The 21,803-nt window shown below is 37.0% G+C and overlaps 1 protein-coding gene across 1 annotated transcript in view; it reads left to right on the forward strand.

Moving 5' to 3' along the window:
* The first annotated feature begins 650 nt into the window (after positions 1-650).
* Positions 651-21,803, forward strand: part of ST8SIA4 (ST8 alpha-N-acetyl-neuraminide alpha-2,8-sialyltransferase 4) — a 102,302-nt gene continuing 81,149 nt past the window's right edge. The window contains 4 exon segments of the mRNA XM_050794404.1: positions 651-810; positions 812-1,095; positions 8,227-8,358; positions 17,790-18,047. Coding sequence (XP_050650361.1) covers positions 697-810; positions 812-1,095; positions 8,227-8,358; positions 17,790-18,047 — 788 coding nt within the window. The 5' untranslated portion in view covers positions 651-696.

Below are 21,803 nucleotides of genomic sequence, written 5' to 3' on the forward strand. Positions count from 1 at the left end.
AATTAAAGAGAGGAGCATAAATATCCATGAAGTTCCTAATGACACCTCTATCATCACTTGTTTCCTTCAGAATGCTGAGCCAGGGTCGTCGTCCACCACCCATGCAGAATGGGCTGATCGCCTAACAGGTTCATGCGTGTCTTTCCAGATTGAGCTGTTGGTGGAATAATAAAAGTCTTCTTCCTTCCAACGCCATCCCCACTCCGGCACCCCGTTTCACTCCACCTCGGAGGGCTTGTTTTTGCGTGTGAGGGTGTGTGTTTAGCAAAAGCGATTGAAAGAAGGTACTCCTCTTGCAATCCACCCCTAGCTCTACCCGAAGCATTCCTCGGGCGGGACGCTTTTGTAATCTGTCCCCAGGCGAGGTGCCCTCTCACCTAGATGCGGATAGACTATCTTGGAGCCCCCAGGTCCAGAGAGCTGATGCTTTGATGTCCCAGGAGAGTGTGTGTGGCACTGTGTGTACGTGTGTGTGCGTATGTATGTATGTATATGTGTATGTGCGTGAGCTCGCAGGCGCGTAGCACTGTGAGCTTCCTCTCCCGGCACAGAGCAGGCAGAGCCGGGGACGTTACTCTCCAGGCAGCCTCCGCCCCCTTAGCCCGGTGATTGGCTTTGCGCAGCGTTTATCTCCTAGCAAGAGGGAAGGGCCAGTGACGCCCCCGAACCCAGCTGCAGAAGCTGCCGCCACCTCCAATGCACAAGGTGTCTCATCTGAAAAGAAACCTGAGCCCCAGGGAGGAGGCGCTGAGCGACCCTGGCAGAGCTGGCGCGAACGGGGCGAGAGGTCGCTGGGCAGCGCTCGAGGACAAGAGGGAGCTCGGCCACAGAAGACCCCAGCGATCTGATCCTGGGATCCCGGCTCCAAGCTCTCCTCGCATTTTACAGATTTCAACCCCGCGACTATCTCCCCAAAACGGAGTCTTTATATCAAGAGAAGGTGCCGGAGCTGGGGCAACCAGGACTTTCCCGGGCACCCAAGATGCGCTCCATTAGGAAGAGGTGGACGATCTGCACAATAAGTCTGCTCCTGATCTTTTATAAGACAAAAGAAATAGCAAGAACTGAGGAGCACCAGGAGACGCAACTCATCGGGTAAATGCAAAGCTTCATTTCAGGATATGACAAAAAGTCAAGCCATAAATGAAATGTGAATATAGAAGGTAGAGTGGTGGTTAGGATAGCATGTGTGTGTGTTTGAGCTTGCGTGTGGTTAGTGTCATGAATTAAATAACAAAGGCTGTTGTTGAGATGTGCGTGCTTCTCTAAACTGTTCCCAGTATGAGTTCAACTTGCTCTGTGCGGTTGTGGTGACAGTTGTGTTGGCCCTGGGTGCTCTCACGCCAAAGGAGAAGTCACTGCAGAAGTGTCAACAAAGAACGTGTGCCCTTGTCCTTTTAATCTGTGGACAGAGAGAGATGTCTTTATTCTCCAAACGGTTGCCTGTTTTATCTGTCCTATCACCTAAGGAGATACTGGAGATAGATCGTTTCTTGAAGGGCTGAAGGTAAAGCTTAGAAAGCAGGAAATAGGTATACTCTGTTTCTCTATTTTTTTTTTCTTTTTGACGTTGGATAGATTAATGTATTATAATTTGCGTTAGAAACTCCAGTACCACTAAGGATACTTCCTTATTTGTTCTTCTATGGGTAAAACGCATGGGCGTCATGGTTACAGTTTTAGAAAGAAACTGGGTACTGTAGCTTCACAGAGACTATATTTCTGCTATTTTTTTTTTAGTTTGTCTAGATGAGTTCAGACTCTCCCCCGCCCCATTAAGTTCTCTAAATATCACACTTCCTTCCACCCGCTGGCCTCTGTGTCTTTGAAGTTTACCCAGGAGGTGGTGCAACTTTGTGTTGCTGACATAGCCTGGAAGCCTTTTTCTGAGGATGTGAACCTGATTGTCAACTCTATTCAAAGTCCTGTTTCGGAAGTCCTCCCTGTTCCGGTTTGGAGGCGTCCTCTATCAGAAACTACACACCAGCAGAGATGCCTGCCCGGTTTATATTTTTATCTGACATTGATTAAAACAAAGAAAACAGTCCTTGCGCGTGTGTCTGTGTGTGTGTTTGTGTGTGTGTGTGTGTGATGGGACTGCTAACACACACACATGCTCTTAAACTTCCTGCACTCCATTTCTTGATATTCCTGCTCCCTAGGTAATAAGCATTTATTTAAGTGAGCAAGATGCAGGTTTATCCTTACAGAAGGACTTGCTATTCTGTAGAAAACCAGGATAACAGTAGCACAGTCAATGAGGACTGGAAGAGAATGAAAAAGCTAGCAAGGAATGGACTGGAATGGTCGTTATGCATCAACGAATCTAAACATGGTCTATTCTGAGGGGGTAAAAGAGACCGGTATGAGATCGTTTACACAAGACTGGGTGGCTTGAATATCCAATCTGGCTCAATTGTTAGAAAAGCAGGACTTTGGGCAGGGGCGTGGGCATCCCTTGCAGACCTGTGCTTTCCAGACAGACAAAGGGGTCTTTAGAAAGGTGATGAATGGGCGCGTGGGGCTCCGATGAGAGGCAGAGGCTAGAGCGTGAGGGTCGAGGCTCTTTGTTCCCTCCCGGGCGGTGGGCTAGGAAGATAAGCCTGATCTCAGACAAAGCGGCCAAGGCTCACTAGGGCTCCGAGGGTTCGGGCCCTTGGCTCGGACCCTGGAGAGCAGAAGTGGGCGGGGCGAGTGAGGAGAGGGTCGCCAGATACTGCCGAGGTGTCAGTCTCCGAGCCTCCCTAAACCGTGGCCAGGAAAAGGAGCGCGCCTCGAATCCCTGCGGGGGGAGTGGAGCCGGGACACTCCACATTGCACGGGTGTCATTTTTCCTGTGGCCTTTCCTGGACGTCGCCGGCTGGTGGAAGCAGCCCTAGGCGTTAAGGCAGAGGAGGCGGGCACAGGCGCGGCAGTTGAGCTAGCCGGGCTGGGTTTTTGCCCGCATCCTTTTCAAGCTGAGGCAGTTTCCTCCCAGCTTGGCTGAGAAGGCGTCGGGGCAGGCGCTTGAGTTAACCAAACAGGAAGAGAGGCGCGCACCGGGGCTATCCCCCTGCTCCCAGAGCGCTGGCGGCGATGGGGAAAGAATGAGTGAGAAGACAGGGGCAAGCCTTTATTTCAGGACTCAGGCCCCTTTCGTCCCTCCCCGCCCCCCTCCCTCCCCCCTCTCCCCCCCCCCACACACACCAAAGTCACTTTCAACGCTCAATTGGCAAGTGGCTCCTCCTTCTTAATTAAAACCCGCAATGGCAGTCTGGTGGGGCGAGGCAGAGGGCAGACCGCGAACATCGCGCTTACACCCGTGCCCTGTAGCGTCCTGGCTGCTTTGGCTCTTCCTGAGAGACCGAGACTGTGGATGGAGTTGGAGCTCCAGGAACAATGCGAGGACATCTAGGCTCCCTGAGCACTGTTTCTTTTTTCTCCAGGATGAAAGGTTCAGTGGAAAAGCTTGTGACTCGAGCTCGTTATTTCGTTTCAACTCCCAAATAGCGCTTCTGGTAGAGGAGTTGACTCATGAAACGATCTAATCATCTCATTGACTCTCTTTCTACCCAAGCCACGTGGAGAGGCCAGTTTTGAGTAAACTGGAATGGAGGTTCGACTCCAGATCCCGGTCCAGTATTCAAGTGAGGCAACCAAGGCAGTCTCTGGCCTTTGGGGGGCACTGCGAGCCTTGTGGCTTGGCAGCAGTTTCAAAGAAGGGCCTTCCGTAGTCCTTGAATCTTGCGTCACCACCCCAGATTCATATTTAGCTTTTCTGCTACCATTTTTGCCATACACAGGCAGTTCCTTTATCCTTTCGACCCTTCCCCCGCAACTGAAGGTCCCATCTACAGTTACTATAGTCCCATCATTCCACGCAGACGGAAAAATAGAGAACCAGCACAACCTTCTCACCAACCATCCACACTCTCATATCTCCAAAGGAATACCTGTGGCATGTTTGTTTTGTTTTGTTTTGTTTTTTAAATATATATATAAGGAATTGTTCCAGCATAGGTCAAGTAATGATTATTGAACATCTAAAATTCATGTTTCCTTCCACGAAAGCCTATTAGTTAATAAAGTTTAAGTCAAAGAGCAGTGAAGGCATTAAGTGGTGTGTTCTTGAGTAACTTTTCTTTCTTAATAGACCTCACAGTTGGCTTATGACTTAACTAGCTCTTTGTGCTCTTTTGGGTATGATTGGAAATGTGTTAATGTAAGGCTCCCACAGGTAAAATATGTAAGCATCCTCATTTAATGAGATAATATATTTGAAAGTGTAACATAGACTTTAATGTGCTATAAATATTTGTTTTGTTAGTCCTTAAATCTTGCTACACAATTGCTACACACTACTTTTCTGGTTGACTACAAATGAGACTAACTTACTTTTCTTATTATCCAGAAATCTCCCTTATAATTTGAGTATGTACTTTAGGTTGTGTTACTAAGTAATCAACGATATTAGTTCTGAAACCTATGATAAAATCGAAAGTGGAAATAAGTATTTTTACTTAGAGTATTACCATTGACAGCAAAGTTAGTTCCAGTTTGTTCTAGGTTGAAACACAACCTCGTGAAATCTAGAATTTGCACTTTACTTCACATTTCACATTTCACAATTCTAATAAAACTCATAAGCAATAAATTAAGGTAGAACCTATCATCTTTATTTTTAGTTGTTTGACACTTAGGTAATGAAAATACAAAATGGCCTGCTGTGTGTGTTCAGGCTTAGTTTCATGCAAATTCTTTTCTTAAAATTTTTATATTAAAGAGGAAGTTTAACTTAGTCCAAAGGGAACAAATACATTCAAAAGCCAAGCCATGAAGAGTTTCAGTGGGGTGGAATACGGGGCTTTTGAGACCTAATGCCATGAAGTGAAATTAATCATATGTCTTACGTACTGCAAATCTATTAGAGTAACTTGTGGTGAAGCCTGGAAATATTTGTAGATACTAGGTTGCCTAAAAAGTGATTAATTCCTGCCATTGATATCACATGGATGATTATCTTAGTAAATTTTTCTTTGCTCCATGTAAACAGGGATCCTTTGTATTATATTGATTTGTGCAGAGTGATTTCTTTGATGTGTTTTGCTCTTTTCCTTGTAAAAGTACGTATTGAATCTTCTTGTAGATGATCCTATGCAATAAATGTTTTCAGTGCAGCTGTTCAAAAGTCATGTCTGATCTGGAATGAGAAATAAGTAGAGGGGTGGCAACATCCTTCGAGCTTCGCATTCATGGGAAGGAAGAGCCTTTTCTGAGACAGAATGCTACCAAGGTCATGAGTGAAACATCCCATGGGACCCATTTAACTTTATACAGAGGAATTTACTCTAGAGCTTCAGATTGTACTAAGTGGCCTTCTCCCACACTGAGTATAAGAAGTGTGACTAGTTGCAGATATTTTCATTCAAAATTCTTTCCAGTGATAAAAGTCTGAAATTTGGCTTATCACCAGCTCAATGAAAGAAATTCAAACAGCAGAGTAAGATGGTAGCATTTTATTCATAGAACACTGATTTAAACTTTTTAAATCTTGGATATTCTGAAAAGGTTTGGAACAACTGAAAACATCATAGCAAACATTCTGCCATGTAAAAATGTATCTGTATTTACATGTCAATGAAGCAATCATCTATAGATTATCTATTTAATTAATTACTTAGTTTTTAGAGACAGGGACTTGTGATGTTACTCAGACTTGTCTCTAACTCCTAGGATCAAGTAATCCTCTCACCTCAGCCTCCTGAGTAGGCACTGCCCACCATACCCTGATTTTCCACACATTTTAAAGAGTGCAAGTCCATGTATATTTTTATTTCTCCTATGAAAGTTTATTGGTGGTGAAAATAATTATTATAATGATATCAATCTGTGGTTAGACAAAGAGGACATTGATACATCAATTAATAAGGTGATGATTAGAAATATTTCTTATCCCCAGAAATAGTGACAGTTTGTACCTGAAACCATGTAGTCATATTTCCCAAAGTGTGAATGTTAGCTTCTGTGTATAGCCACATTTTTATTCATAAGTAGTTATTATCATTAGAAATATAATATAAAAATTGACTTCTAGGCCGATGGTCAGTAAAGCACATCCCGTGTTTCCTGGCATCCTAAATGCCCCCTGTAAAGCAATAATTATTTGCCATGCACAGGCATGCAAATGTATCATTTTCATCAGTAGGATAGTTTAAGATATTAATTTTTATAGAATTCTGAATTTCACAGGGAGTAGCAGCCTATGATGCTTTGAACTGCTTCAAATTTAAACTACATGTTTAAAAAAGAATGCAAACCAAAATACCAAACTATAAGGCTTCAATTACAGAACTCATCCAATAACTGTTACACAGGCAATGTTTCCATTGATACTAGGAGAGGATTGCGTAAAAAAAAACAAACAACAACAACAACAAAACAAAACAAAACAAAAACACAGATTTAGACTTTGTTATGGAGCAAATAGTCATGTTACTTTTTAACTATATTTTGACATTCTAAGAAGTAAAAGGTGATGTAAAGAAATAAATACAAATATTCAAAGGGCTACGGTTACTATTGGTATCCCATAAGAAGTAGCTTTTTGATTTTCTGAGTCTGGGTTTACATTTATAAAGTACAAGAAAATGGTCCATTGAATAATGAATTTATTCAGTTATAAATGTTCTAATGGCATGCATACTATTATAGGTATCTGCCAGCATCATCACTCCCACCACCATCTCAGCTAGTACCATGCCCCATGATATACTAGCTTGACACTATTGGTTGCAGAGAGGTAGTCTTTTTTTTTTTTTTTAATGTAAGAGAAAATGCCAGTAACAATGGCTACTGAATGAGTTTTCTGTCTACTATAATCTCTGTCTCTCCACCAACTGTCAGGAAAGTGACTCATTGTTGAGATGTTTTGAAATCGATGCAATTTTTGAAAAATTACTTTTGCATGCAGAGCCTTGCTTGATCCTCACAAAGCCATGGTATATTAGATAAAGTTATTGTAATTTTCAAGGTAAGGTAAGACCACTATGGCTTAGAAAGAGAGTAGAGTCCAGGAACTCAAGCAAGTCATAGAGTCACAAAGATGCCCAGATCACCTGATAGTCCAAGTTATTCTTGCTTCAAAACAGAAGCCCCTTCTATTATGCATATATGCCTTCTGTAAAAATGAAATTACAGTCTTAGGAATCACAATTATACAGATGGAGGAGCACTGACAAAACATTCTGTCTCTGTTGTCTAAACAGAGCTAGTGAGTGACTAGTAGGAAACAGAGCTTATTTGTTTAATCATATTTTAATTGCCAAATAATAATTGTATATATTTATGGGATACAATGTGAAGTTTCTATACAAGTATACACTGTGTAATGATAAGATCAGGCTAATTAGCATATCCATCACCTCAAAAGCATGTCATTTATTTGTGGTGTGAACATTTAAAATCTCCTGCAGCTACATAAAAATATACAATACAATATTATGAACTATAGTCACTGTGTTGTGCAACAGAACTTATTCCTCCTGTCTAACTGTGAAATTTTGTACCTGTTGACCAATTTCTCCCCATTCCCCACTCCTTCTTCCCTATATTCTGTTATCTACTTCCATGAGTTCCACTGTTTTAGAATCAACATGTAAGTGATATTAAAAGGTATTTGTCTCTCTGTTTTAGACTTATTCACTTCCCATAATGTCCTCTAGGTTCATTCATGTTGGCAGAAATGGCAGGATTTTGTTCTTTTTAAGGGCTGACTAGTACTCCATTGGTATATATAACCACATTTTCTTTATCTATTCCTCTGTTAATGGACACATATATTATTTCTACATCTTGGCTATTGTGAAGAATGCTGCAATGAACTTGGGACTGCAAGCATCTCTTTGACATACTGATTTCAATTCCTTTGGGTATATGCCCAGAGGAGAGATTGCTGAATTATGTAATTCTGTCTTTATGTTTGGTGATTATTTTTCTTCAAGTACCATATATATCATTTTTTATTCAGAAATTGTTTAATTTCAAAAATATTACCTGTAGATTCTTGTTCTGAGAGTCATATTCACTTAATCCTCATAACACCTTTCATCATGCTTGCATATTTCCTTCTAACTTGTAGGGGAAAAGGTATCTAAAATTCATCACCAGTATTAATTCAAATTGTATACTGTGCTATATAGACAAAATGTTTCTTACTTTCACAAAGCTGGCAATTTTGTTTTGTTTCAGAGATGGTGAATTGTCTTTGAGTCGGTCACTTGTCAATAGCTCTGATAAAATCATTCGAAAGGCTGGCTCTTCAATCTTCCAGCACAATGTAGAAGGTTGGAAAATCAATTTCTCTTTGGTCCTAGAGATAAGGTGAGTTTCTTTACTAAGGCATAATAAATTTCACATCATGTCCTCAAATATGTTGGGCTTAGCAAATTTATATTAAACACCTGATTTATGGTTTAAGTATGAATACTTAAATAAAAGAATGAACCAGCTCTATTTAATGTTGCTCACTGAAGAATATGAAATCATAAAACTGAAATCATTACATAGTCAGAGATTTAAGGATGAATATGTGAGTTTTGAATATAGTGTCTTTATACGAGTGGAATACAATATTCATCAGAGTACTAATATTTAACATACTTCACTCAATTACTCAGGATGGACATATATTTTAAGAATTATCTTTAACTTCCCTATTGAGTCTTCATTCTGCTTTTGGGTTTTCTCAACTAGTTGAAAATTGAGCCTATTACACTCCTATTGTGCTGACGATTATAAATAAATTAGTCTTATCCTGTGAATGAGTATTTCTGTGTGGGCTCATGTTTTAAAAATTGGATAAAAATCAGAAAATAAGCTTTCTAGATTACTGACTTCTTTGTAAGACTAGTCATTTTAGCTGAAACCCACTCTTGAAATCATACTCCATGCCTACATTTATCCAGTATGTAATTTTCTTCTGATATAAACCTGTTACTAATAGGTAACAGGTAGGGTCACACCTTCTCAATTATGGAGGAAACAGGAAGATTGTTTTTTCTCTATAGTTACATTGCATTACTATATTGGTTGGTACCTTTGAATTAAAGCATTTCAGTAAACAAGAACTCACTAAAGTGTGAAAGAACACATTTGTTATATAATAAAATAATCTCAAAGTCAATGATAGCATTAACACACAGATTTTATAGGTGTAGCTTAGTGACTAAGATATAAGGGGCTGATTAATTTTCGTGGGTTTCTACCTACTCATTTCTTGGATTATACCCACCTTTAGTGTAGATTATAAGAAACTTGAAGGAGGAGTCTACTAGTCTATTACACTCATCTTTAGAGTATGCACAGAAATTTCACACAATGTTTTGGAGCAAAGATAATTACAGCATGTTGAAATTTACTTGAACTTATGTCTGGAAATTTTAAAAATATGGGCATCAGGGAGATGCAGGAATAGTATTACTACTTTGGTTTAAAGGTTTGAAATTGACTGGAAAGGGAAACAGGAATCAAATCATGGCAATGTCAAGTGGTGTATATTTGTTTGCTGTTAGTTTGGTGGGAGCTTTCTATATTCATGTGCCTCCTACAAGAATGAATAGATAAGTAGAATCTGATGATAGAGCTCATAAATCAATGACTTCTGGGTAAAATATGGCCAGCAAGCAAAATTCATTTCCACTGGATAAAGAAAAAAGAAACCTTAAAGCCAAGATTAAAAGCCAGGAGGTTTTTTAAATAAAAGTACAGATTTCCATAAACTCTTGAGAAATGGAAAGATTTGAAAACTCTGAATCTGTACTCTTCCTAACATTTAGCTGGTTAAAGCTGACCCTAGCCATGGTCTCTCAAGTTTGACATTTTCATACTTGGAACTCACATCTTTCATGATATCTATCAAGTGCATTCTTCTCTGTCTCATATCCCCATCCTCATATTTGAATTTAGAAACCCTGTGAGAGATGAGATAATCATGAGGAAAAAGCCACAAGATGTGAGACGATGTGGGGTTACAAACACAGATATATTTTGGTTTAGAATGGTGTGAAGGTTCATGTTTCTTGGAGGTATATTGGAAAAAGAGAGAGAGAGGTGATTAAATAGCAAAAATTTGATCTGTAAGCAGAAAAATAACTTTCAAATTGGATGAGTTAGCAAGAAAGGGGCCAAATAAGGCTACAGAGATCTGGTAAAGAAACCTGATGGAAGAAAGTAAAATAAAATATTGTAATAGTTTAACTAGCATATCTAGCCATGCTAAATAATGTGTCAGATAACAAAAAATCTATTAAGTAAATTAAATAAGTAATTGGCACTAGTTCAATTATTATATCTGGTAATGCCTTTCCTAATAGCTATATAAAAATCAAATACTATAAATATGCATGAGGCTTTATACATTTTGCTATTAATAACATATTCAAGTGGAGGGTAATAAACCTAAGTTGACCCAGAAGATTCATATTACAACTTTACAAACCAATGAGCATTGCATTCAGGTATTTGAGGGTGATCTATTTTCAATTATAATAGCTGATAATATGAATGAAATGTTAGTACTATATTTGTGTGGTTCTCCTTAACAGATTAAAGAAATAAACAATAAAACAATGAACAAATGTTGAATAATACATACAAGGTTGTCACTTCCTTGAAAGGAAAGGATAATTTGAAAAACCATTATTGTACAATGTACAAAGAGTTCATAAAAATTAGAATTGGCTATAGCAGAAATGACTAGTGAGTATTAATCAGTTTGACACCTGTAATAAAAAATTTAGAATATGAAAGTATCTGACTGTTGGCTTAGCTTTTGCAAAGCTTTCTTTCTTCCTCACCTTTCTGGCATTTAAGAATTTCCATATCACTTTGGGTCAGTGATTGGCTGTGGGTAAATTTTAAAAATGTTTTCAAAATTCTACTTTAAAATTTTTGTTTATTTTCATTTATTTTCTATTTTACTTTAAGTTCCAGGATGTGTGCAGAACATGCAGGTTTGTTACATAGGTATATATGTGCCATGGTGGTTTGCTGCACCTATCAACCCATCATCTACATTTTAAACCCTGCATGCATAAGGTATTTGTCCCAATGCTCTCCCTCCCCTTGTCCATTGCCTTACGACAGGCCCAGGTGTGTGATGGTCCCCTCCCTGTGTCCATGTGTTCTCATTGTTCAACTCCCACTTATGAGTAAGAACATAAAGATGTTATTTCCAACCAATTTTTATCTTACGTGATTCAACTATGATTATAAATCTTTCAAATTTAAAAATCTTATTAAACTTATGATACTTTTATTATATTCCTAATTTTGTCCACATATTAAAATGTGAAAATAGTTCCTGAGATATATTTTTTTACATTTGTAGATATGATTTTCATCCCTATTACTAGCCCCTTCATTCCCATATGCCTTATATTATTTTCATAAGCACACCAAGAATTGCTTCCTATGTATTCATCAAACAACTGTACTTCTATGGAGTTGTCTATGAGAAATGGTTCCATGTGTTACTTCATTGTACTTTGAGGATTCAAAATATATGGAGTTTATGCATTCTACAGCTAACTTTGCACTCAAAATAATTATCCTAGTTTTAAGGCTTGATATTATTGATAAAACTTTGTTCTTTATTATTACAAGCTAAGAAATGACATATTTAAGATCCATTAGATGTTGTGAATAAATCTGTGAACATTGTACTGAGAGATTATACAGTCAGGTCCAATACTTGCAACTTGACTTTTTTTCCATATTTGGATAATTTATTTTCTTTTTTTGTTGTTGTTTTTTATATGTTGACTAGAAACCTCAAACAGTGCAAACATGAATTATAGATGTATAGAAATGTACAAATGTACACATCAGGACAGCTTTATCACATCAAAATTAGGAAACAATATTTCAGCTCTTAGTGTCATGATATATCAATGATCTGAAATACATAAAACTTGCAGGTTAACTAAACATAATTGCAAATTTATAGATGCTTAACTGACAAGAAAAATTTTCTTTTGCATACATAGATGTACTTTACAAAAAGGTATACATACAATGTGTATACCATCTTCCACTGGCTTTGATCAATAAGTTACCAGTAGAGTTAATCTCGGGTCACAAAGCTTATTAGTGGCAGTGTCAAGACTCAAACCCAGACCTCCTGACTGAGGAACCAGGACCTTATAAATATTTTTTTTGTTAATAATATATTTTAGTACCCAAATGTATATTATTAAAATTTATCATTATGGAATAAATGATTCTCTTTGCTCTAAAATAACACAAGATATTTTTCATTCAACATTACCAAATGCTGGGCCAAATATCAAACGGCAGTCTAGGGTGTAAATTAAACTAAAAATGTTCTTCATCAAGTATTGTGGGACAATTTTGCCTTTTCATTTGCTGTGTTTAAGATTTTTTTTTTTTTTTTTTTTTTTTTTTTTGAGGGTACTAAGATGGCTTTCCCATAACTGCTAGGTCTTAGAAATCCTAAACAAGATACAGTTAAAGGTTTTATTTTTTCAGCGTTTTAAGGCAAGTTGCCTTGCAAAAATAATCTTTTGAAATAAACAAATAAACAAAATATGTGTGTTCTCTCTGTTTTTTTGTAGGCATAATGAAACACTTGGCATTTTTTAATTTTACTTTTTATTTTCTTTTAGTGAACTGTGTCAGTACTAACTTAATTTACAGTGATTTTTCTTGTAGTCAGTGTCTAAAGTTTGCAAAAACTGATTCCTAATATATGTATCATAGCCTAATTTGCTTCTCAACTTGTGATACATTCCACCTATAAGATTTGTTACACAGTATTTTCTGATATAGTTAACAATGTCATTTAGATTAAATTTTAGTTGCAACTGTGTGCTTATTATTGCCAAGAAACTTACAGAGAAGAGTGGCACTTGGTGATAGCTTAGCTATATTTAACTTTTCACAAGTGAAAACTTGTTACTAAACAATGTTCAGTAAATTCATTTTCTGGGATTCTGCAGTTGCTATTTCAAGTGATAGGTGATGTTGAAAGAGAAGTTCTAGTTGAAAATTCAGTTAAAAGTTTCCGTGTAGAACTCTACTTGTTGTCAGTTCAACAGTCCAAACCAACCTCTCAGTTTAAGGCTGATACTGCCTAACAACAAATAATTTCTATGACTAAGATACTTAGTTTCACTGAAAATGAAACACATTTTCAGATTCCTTCAGTTATCTTTAACGTTAAAATAGTTACTCAATTTAGGTGTTTGCTTATCTTATGAAGCTTCAAAAGTTGCATTATGATCACAAAATGACAGTTAAAGACCTGTGAAGGGTCTTTTTTTGGTTTGTCTGTTCTTTTGAGTCATGCACAGAAAACACAACCCCCTGCTTTGAATATCGGGTAATAACTTGACCACGTACCAGGAAAACTTGTACTGGTAAAGCATGCATATTAAGCATTAGCTTTTGTTGATTCATGTTTCTCTAGATAGAGCATAGATATTAAAGCCAGTTTTCTTTCTACCTCTCTCATTTCTCAAATAATTTTGTTTGACCTGCAGTTAAACAAAAATTTCTATCAATTGTCTTCTTAGCAAAAGCATGTATGTTCTCCTTGGTGACATGGTGTTGTTTCAGTTCAGTGTAAATACAGGAGTTTTCTATGCTTCCAGTGACATTTAGCTAATTATATTTGAATGCATTTTTTTTCATATTTATAGTCTGAACAACAACTAGACTTAGCAAATTCACAAAGCTTTTAATTCTGCATTACATCTACAGTCTAAAAACTTTTCACTAGGAGATAAAAAGCTAACTTTTCTTACCATTTCCAGAAATTATTAAGCACTTAAGTCATAATATTATTCACTCATAGTAATTACTTTCAGTCTTTCTGGGATCCTAGAAAAGGAATCTTAACTCAGATAACTTCCCATATGTAGAAGACCTAAAACAGAAACTAAAAGTTTGGTTCGGGAATAAGAAAAAAAAACAAAACAAAAACAAAAACAAAAAACCCAGAGTCACTAAAGTTTACCTCTTTTACTTTTTACTTTGTAAAATAGCGAATTCTGAGTTTTGCCTAAACTTTTTGTGTTTTTATATTTTGATTCGTCTATGTGAGTTGGTAGTCATTTTTGTTTTGAAATCACTTTTACTATTTTTACTGCTTCAATTGAAAAAAATACTGGCGAGCCTATAACAACATTGGAAAAACACGTAATTAAAATCTGCATTTAGTAATTATTTATCTTATTAAGCATTAGTTTCTTCTAAGAGTTAGACAATATGATGTCTTTCAAAACTTTGCTTAACTCTTATAGTTCTCCTTTTAAATCATTTTTCCCTAAGAGTAAATAAAGTAAAGAGATTTAATTATACTCAGGAACTTTTTTTTTTTTGAGACAGAGTCTCACTCTGCCGCCCAGGCTGGAGTGCAGTGGCGCGATCTGGGCTCACTGCAAGCTCCGCCTCCAGGGTTCACGCCATTCTCCTGCCTCAGCCTCCCGAGTAGCTGGGACTACAGGCGCCCACCACTACGCCCGGCTAATTTTTTTGTATTTTTAGTACAGACGGGGTTTCACTGTGTTAGCCAGGATGGTCTCGATCTCCTGACCTCGTGATCTGCCCGCCTCAGCCTCCCAAAGTGCTGGGATTACAGGCGTGAGCCACCGCGCCTGGCTATACTCAGGAACTTAAAAGACATGTTTTACATTATTTTTGCAACTAACTTGTCTGTAACACAGCAAAGGTGCTGTTATTGGAAAGTCCCTTTTGATGTTAGTTGACTAGCATGTAAGTGTTAACTTTTTTGACCATTTCCCGTTTGGATTTCCAAGCTACAGAGTCTTTTTTCACACCAGGACCACTAATCTACTCGCTGTAAGCTTGCAAACATGCCACTTCTTGGTAGTGTACATCTTCAAATAGCTCTACAGCAACCCATTTAAATTATATTCAAAGAAAAATGATAACACCATCTAGCTTGATGATTTAACCACATCCGTGTAGTCTCTATTTTAGAGCCAGCCTTGTCATTTACACAGGAAATGAGAAATTTCTGTTGAAGTACAGGTGTCAGATATTAATTATTCACCAGACAAATAAGTGGTAATCAATAAATATATACAAAAGTCTCTGCATATTGACACTTTTGGTGCTAGTTGTTAACTTTTGTGAAAAATCATTAAGTGCTTGACATAAACACTTTTGCAGTTTCTATAATACATAAGCCCTAGGGTTTCTTATTTAAAATATAATTATCTTCTTATATAACCTGGACTTTGCTAAGATAAACTGTTATGGTGTGTCAGTGGTATTTCTATCAAATTTTGTGATTTCATTTGTAGAGTTTTATATAGGCTTTCCTGTACAAACTCTACTGCTTTTAACCTGATATTCAGAATATTTGGGAAAAAAATCATAAAATTATTTTTTCAACTAGCTGATGGACATATTTCTTGTTTATAAAATCAGAGCAGAGTTTTTCAATCACTTGGTTTTCTAATTAGAACAAATATTAAACTGGAACCTATTTAGAGCAAATACAAATAAAGACAACAAAAGAAAAGATATGAGTTACTTTCCTCCCTTCTTTGCTAATTATGCTTATGCCTTCTGAGTTAGAGAATTACTCTTTTGATGGAGTCAAGGGATGAGGTTATATTCTGCTCTCAGTAATAAAATTTACTAATTGTGATGAACTTAAAAAGTAAGAGCAGTAGAGGAAAAAATGTGTCCATCATATCTTAAATGTTAAAATAATGCCATTATTGTTATTACTTTGAAAATATAAGCTTGCACTAACAGCACTTTAGTAAATAATATCCAATTTCCAACCTAGGTGTAGAGTTTTCTTAAATTGTTTCTTGCTGTTATTATGTTGTATATCCCCTATTATGTTGGATACCCCTAGAATCAAACAATTCCAGACTTTTGTAGACCAGGTTCATAATTTGAGCTAAACACAACCCCCTGCTTTGAATATCAGGTAATAACTTGACCACATAGTAGGAAAACTTGTACTGGTAAAGCATGCATATTAAGCATTAGATTTTGTTGATTCATGTTTCTCTAGAGCTGAGATGTTAAAGAAATATATATATATATGTGTGTGTGTGTGTGTGTGTATACACGTGTGTGTGTGTGTGTGTGTATATACACACTTTTTTTTTCCTTAAAACCTACTAGGGTCCCGGACTCTTCCCTTCTTGTTAGTTCCAGGTATAAATAACCTCATCCAGTGATTTCTTCTGCTCACTGTTCTTAAGCCTTCGAACTCTCCTCTAAGTACTCTGACCTATCCTTCCCTCCTCTCAATTTAATGGCAGCTACCCTTAAGTCATTTGAATCTATGGACTTATATGGGAAGGCAATATCCCTTTTGCTGCCGGGATGGCTCCAATTTATAGTGGTATCTCTTGCTAATTGGGGTTACAGAAACATTTAAAAGGTCCCAATCAATAGACTCTCACACAGTTCAGATTACAGGCACTGCTAGATATGTATTCTCTTTTATCTCAGCCTGCAAGTTAGTTGGCTATTTTATGCCTGACTTCACCTCTTTTAGTGCCTTGCTAAAAGGAGAAACTAACATAAACCAACATACAGACACATTTTAAACAATTATCTAAGAACAACATATTTATTAGATGTATGGCACAACTTCCCAATTATTGCAGACAGCATTTGTATCAGGTGCTTTTCTATATCATGCCAAGGATCATCAGTTCTCCAGCCAGCCATATATATGTATAGTATAATAATGATACATATATAGGATGTATATATATGTGTGTATATATATAAAAAAAATCATTTTCCATCATCTATCTAAGCATATGCATATATTTATGTTCATGTAGCTCTCAATCTGTTATCAATTTATATATTAGGTATGGGTTGGCTAAGTATCGACCAAAAAAGTAACTTTAAAATTTAGTGGCCAAACAAGTAGGAAATTTCTTTATTTCTCACATAAACTCACATGATCCACTCATATCCTATTTAATTAAGAAAACTAACTTGCATGACCCAGCTGAGCTCTACTTGGGTTTTGAGACTTGATGAGCATCCATGTGACCAGGTAAAACTTAGAAGGTTCAAATATTAGAAGGAAAAAGAGAAGAAAGGAAACTAAGGAAGAATTAGCTACCTCTGCCACACACAGTCCAATGTTCTATCTATTCATTTTGTCTTTGAAGTATCCATCTTACTTCCTGGACTCTTGATCTTAGAGAAAAAGTTGCATATATATTTATTGCTATAGTTTTAATTCTTCTTTAGATAATTATAATATACATATCATATGTATAAATGTATATAAGTTTGAGAAGTTCATTCCTTTTAATAGCATTAACTGTGATACAATCAAAAACAATCTCAAATTATTTCTCTCCACCTTAACTAGATGATATTAAACAACATTTATGACTATCAAAATAGGCTGAAGCTAGCAGAATAACTATTCAAAGTCAAGTCATGGCAACTGTGTTCTACTTAATATACCAATTTTTCTATATATTTTGATAATTGGAGTACTTTTTATAACTCCACAAATAGATGTATATACTATGTCTACGTACACAGTCATGAAGAATCTGTGCAAATGATTTTTAAAATTTTATTTCTTATAGAATCAACTTAATTCATTGGTTTAATCACCACCTAAGATTCATAGCTTACCGATTTGGTAATCTAAGATTAATAGTTTGCCAATTTGTATTTCTTCTTATGTTACTTTTTAAATGACACCACCAGTTCTTGGATATGCTGATGGTAATATAAAAACTTTGCTTGTATTTCAAACACAGGAAGAACATACTTCGTTTCTTAGATGCAGAACGAGATGTCTCAGTGGTCAAGAGCAGTTTTAAGCCTGGTGATGTCATACACTATGTGCTTGATAGGCGCCGGACACTAAATATTTCTCATGATCTACACAGCCTCCTACCTGAAGTTTCACCAATGAAGAATCGCAGGTTTAAGACCTGTGCTGTTGTTGGAAATTCTGGCATTCTGCTAGACAGTGAATGTGGAAAGGAGATTGACAGTCACAATTTTGTAATAAGGTGAGTTTTCTTCTGTTTTTTGAGATTGTAAGTTTTTCAAAGACATTTTACTTGGGGATGGAAAACTGTTAGAAAATTTTAAAGTACTACTAAAAGCTCAAACAAATATTTGTCTGTGATATCCTTTTCTGTGTAACATTTAAATTATATTTACCCTGGAAGAGAATATTATAATTATTGCGTAGTTGAAAGAAAAAGTGATCTCATCACAGCAACAAGATTCACACAGCTTTTTTTGGTGAGGGGGGAGGCAAATGGCAATTTTATTAAATTTAATATTCCACACAAACTTTTTTCTTAGTATCTCTTCTTCATATTCTATAGTTTTGTGTGATTGTATTTGGTGTATAAAGATTATCAATATTACTATGGAATGATGTAATAGATTTATGTTAATGTTACTTTTTATTAATAATTATCTAAGAGATAGTAAGAACATAGTTTAACAAGTTTATATTTGATATCCTGAGCCATATTTCTTTAATTTCTCTTTATATGTGATATTTGTGTATGTTAGTATGTTTGAGTTTTATGGTTTTCTTACATAATTAAGCATGCATGTTTGTTTTTCATTAATGGTTAAAAGACATTTGATGAATTGTGTGTTTGATTGATCTATTAACTGAAAAAACTCAACAGTAGAAATGGAATTATAATCACATCATAAATGTAAGCAGTTTTTAATGGTCAATTTTTGTATCTGTACAGTTTTTTTGGATTGTTTTAGTTCCTTAGAAAAATTAGCTAAATGAATGAAACATGGATATTGAAATATGAAATAGTACAATTTAAAGATGGAAGAAAAGTATGCTGAGTTGACATGTTGAAAAACACAGTCTCTTGAAGATATGCTGGAATATATTATTTTTGAATATTTTGAATATTTTTTGAATATTTTTGAAATAAAGTCTTAAAAGGAAAGATAACTAATTATGTATGTATTAAATCATAAACAGGCAACTACTTTAAAAAAAAAAAAGTCATGAAAAATCACACCCAAGCATTATCAAGTGAAGAAAATGCGTAACAGCAAATAAAACTGCAAACATTTTTCCTTATTATCTTTCCTTTTCTCTCTTGGGTGCAGGGTCAGAGATTAATGTGAAATCTATTTAGCCTTTTAAAACTTGAACTCTTACACTAATTAGACTATGAGAGAAACCTTGTGAACAAGTAGATATAAACAAAGACAATTGTATAGAAAAAGGATGTAAAAAATTTGATGAGGGAATGGCAATGGAAGTGGAAATCAGGAGCTTCAAATGTTGAAGTCTATGCAAAGTATAGCTGTGAAAAAATGTAAGGCCTCTAGAATTTCTGATGTGACTAAATCATAAGGTAGGTAAAATAAAGAAGTAACGATGTCAAGGCATAATCAAAATTGTTGCAATGTAAGGATTTCAGCAATCACAATAGGGAATTTTGAAAGGTGATAATACTGAAGGAAAGTAGAGTCTAAATGACTTCTTATTTCTGCATCCCTCTAAACTTTGACACTGGGGGCCAAGTTGTTAGATTTAGCCCCAGCTGTGACTCTGAAATGAAGACTGCTTTTACATGTGGGTAATGTTAGAGGCCTGATGACAGTAGTCCCCAAAGTTTACGTCATTTCCTTATTGCTTCCTGATCTGGCTTTGTTACTCCAGTTTCTATTGACTGGGATTTTGCATTATTCCAATTCCTAAACTACTGAGTTCTTATCTCATGTGGAATTGTGTGTCCAATAAGTAGGTTCCTACACTCTGTCTTAAGAGTGGCTGGTGACCAACCTTGCTTTATACTACCACCTTTCATTTTCACTTTTCCTGCCTTCAATTTCTAGAAGTTATACAGCCTGCACTATATCTCACTTCCCTGTAATTGGCTATGGCAAGCCTATAGGTTTCCAGATTTCTGGGATGTGGTCAACCTGTGAATAAAATTCTGATCTCAAAAAATCTTTCTGTCCACCCCTCTTATTCTAAAATTGAAGACTATTTTCTCTTTTACTGGCCAAGCAACAACTGGCCACTTGATAGTATTGCTTTCACAATTCTACTATGGACTACTGGACATTTAGATCACTACTAAGCTACTCTGGTGCTACTTCAGCAAAATGCCTAGAACTTGATATTGTACATATACTTTCTCTTCCTTTTATGTTTTAGGCACGTAATTTCATGCCTACTTTTTAGATTTAAAACCCTATAATCTGCCGTATACTAATGCACTCCAACTTCAATTTGGAATATTCTTTGATCATTCCTATAGTAACCCAACTCCAGTGATGTTCAGTAAACTGGTTTAACTGTTTTTACCCCATATTCTGTGACTCCTAGATTCTTTATCTACCTTATTACTAACTATCAGATGAATTTGAATGTCTGTTCTCAGTTTCTTGTCCTCTATTGTCAATCAACAGATCTACTTTTCTAGCAGAATATCATTAGCACTTCCTTAAGTGGTCCGTTTTCATGCTGTTTATGAGGGCATACCTGAGACTGGGAAGAAAAAGAGGTTGAATTGGACTTACAGTTCCACATGGCTGGGAGGCTTCAGAATCATGGTGGGAGGTAAAAGGCACTTCTTACATGGCAGCAGCAAGAGAAAATGAGGGAGATGCAAAAGCAGAAACCCATGATAAATCCATCAGATCTCGTAAGACTTGTTCACTACCATGAGAACAGTATGGGGAAAACTGTCCCCATTATTCAAATTATCTCCCACCAGTCTCTCCTACAATACATGGGGATTATGGGAGTACAATTTGAGATGAGATTTAGGTGGGGACACAGCCAAACCATATCATTCCACCCCAGCCCCTCCAAATCTCATGTCCTCACATTTCAAAACCAATCATGCCTTCCCAACAGTCCCTCAAAGTCTTGACTCATTTCAGAATTAACCCAAAAGTCCACAGTCCAAAGTTCCATCTGAGACAAGGCAAGTCCCTTATGCCTATGAGCCTGTAAAATCAAAAGCAAGCTAGTTCCTAGATACGATGGGAGTACAGTTATTGGGTAAATACAGCCATTCTAAATGGGAGAAATTGGCCAAAGCAAAAAGGTTACAGGGCCCATGCCAGTCCAAAATCCAGTGGGGCAGTCAAATTTTAAAGCTCCAAAATGATCTCTTTTGATGCCAGGTCTCACGTCTAGGTCACGCTGATGCAAGAGAGGGTTTCCCATGGTCTTGGGCAGCTCAGTCCCTGTGACTTTGCAGGATATACCTTCCCATCTAGTTTCTTTCACGTGCTAGCATTGAGTGCAGTTTTTCCAGGCAAAGGGTGCAAGCTGTCTGTGGATCTACCATTCTGGGGTCTGAACGATGGTGGCCCTCTTCTCACAGCTCTGCTAGGCAGTGCCCCAGTAGGGATTGTGTAGGGGGGTGCTCCAACCTCACATTTCCCTTTCACACTGCCCTTGCAGAGGTTATCTATGAGCACCCCACCCCTGCAGCAAACTTCTGCCTAGGCATCTAGGCATTTCCATACATTTTCAGAAATCTAGGCCCAGGTTCCCAAACCCGAATTCTTCAGTTCTGTGCACTCACAGGCTCAACACCAAACGGGAGCTGCAAAGGCTTGGAGCTTACACCCTCTGAAGCCACAGCCTGAGCTCTACATTGGCCCCTTTCAGCCATGGCTGGAGCAGCTGGGATGCAGTGCACCAAGTCCCTAGGCTGCATACAGAGATCCTAGGCCCAGCCCATGATACCATTTTCTCCTAGGTCTCCAGGTCTGTGATGGGAGGGGCTGCTGTGAAGACCTCTGACATG

The sequence above is a fragment of the Macaca thibetana genome, chromosome 6 (assembly GCF_024542745.1).
Source record: "Macaca thibetana thibetana isolate TM-01 chromosome 6, ASM2454274v1, whole genome shotgun sequence".
NCBI classification, from domain to species: Eukaryota; Metazoa; Chordata; class Mammalia; order Primates; family Cercopithecidae; genus Macaca; species Macaca thibetana.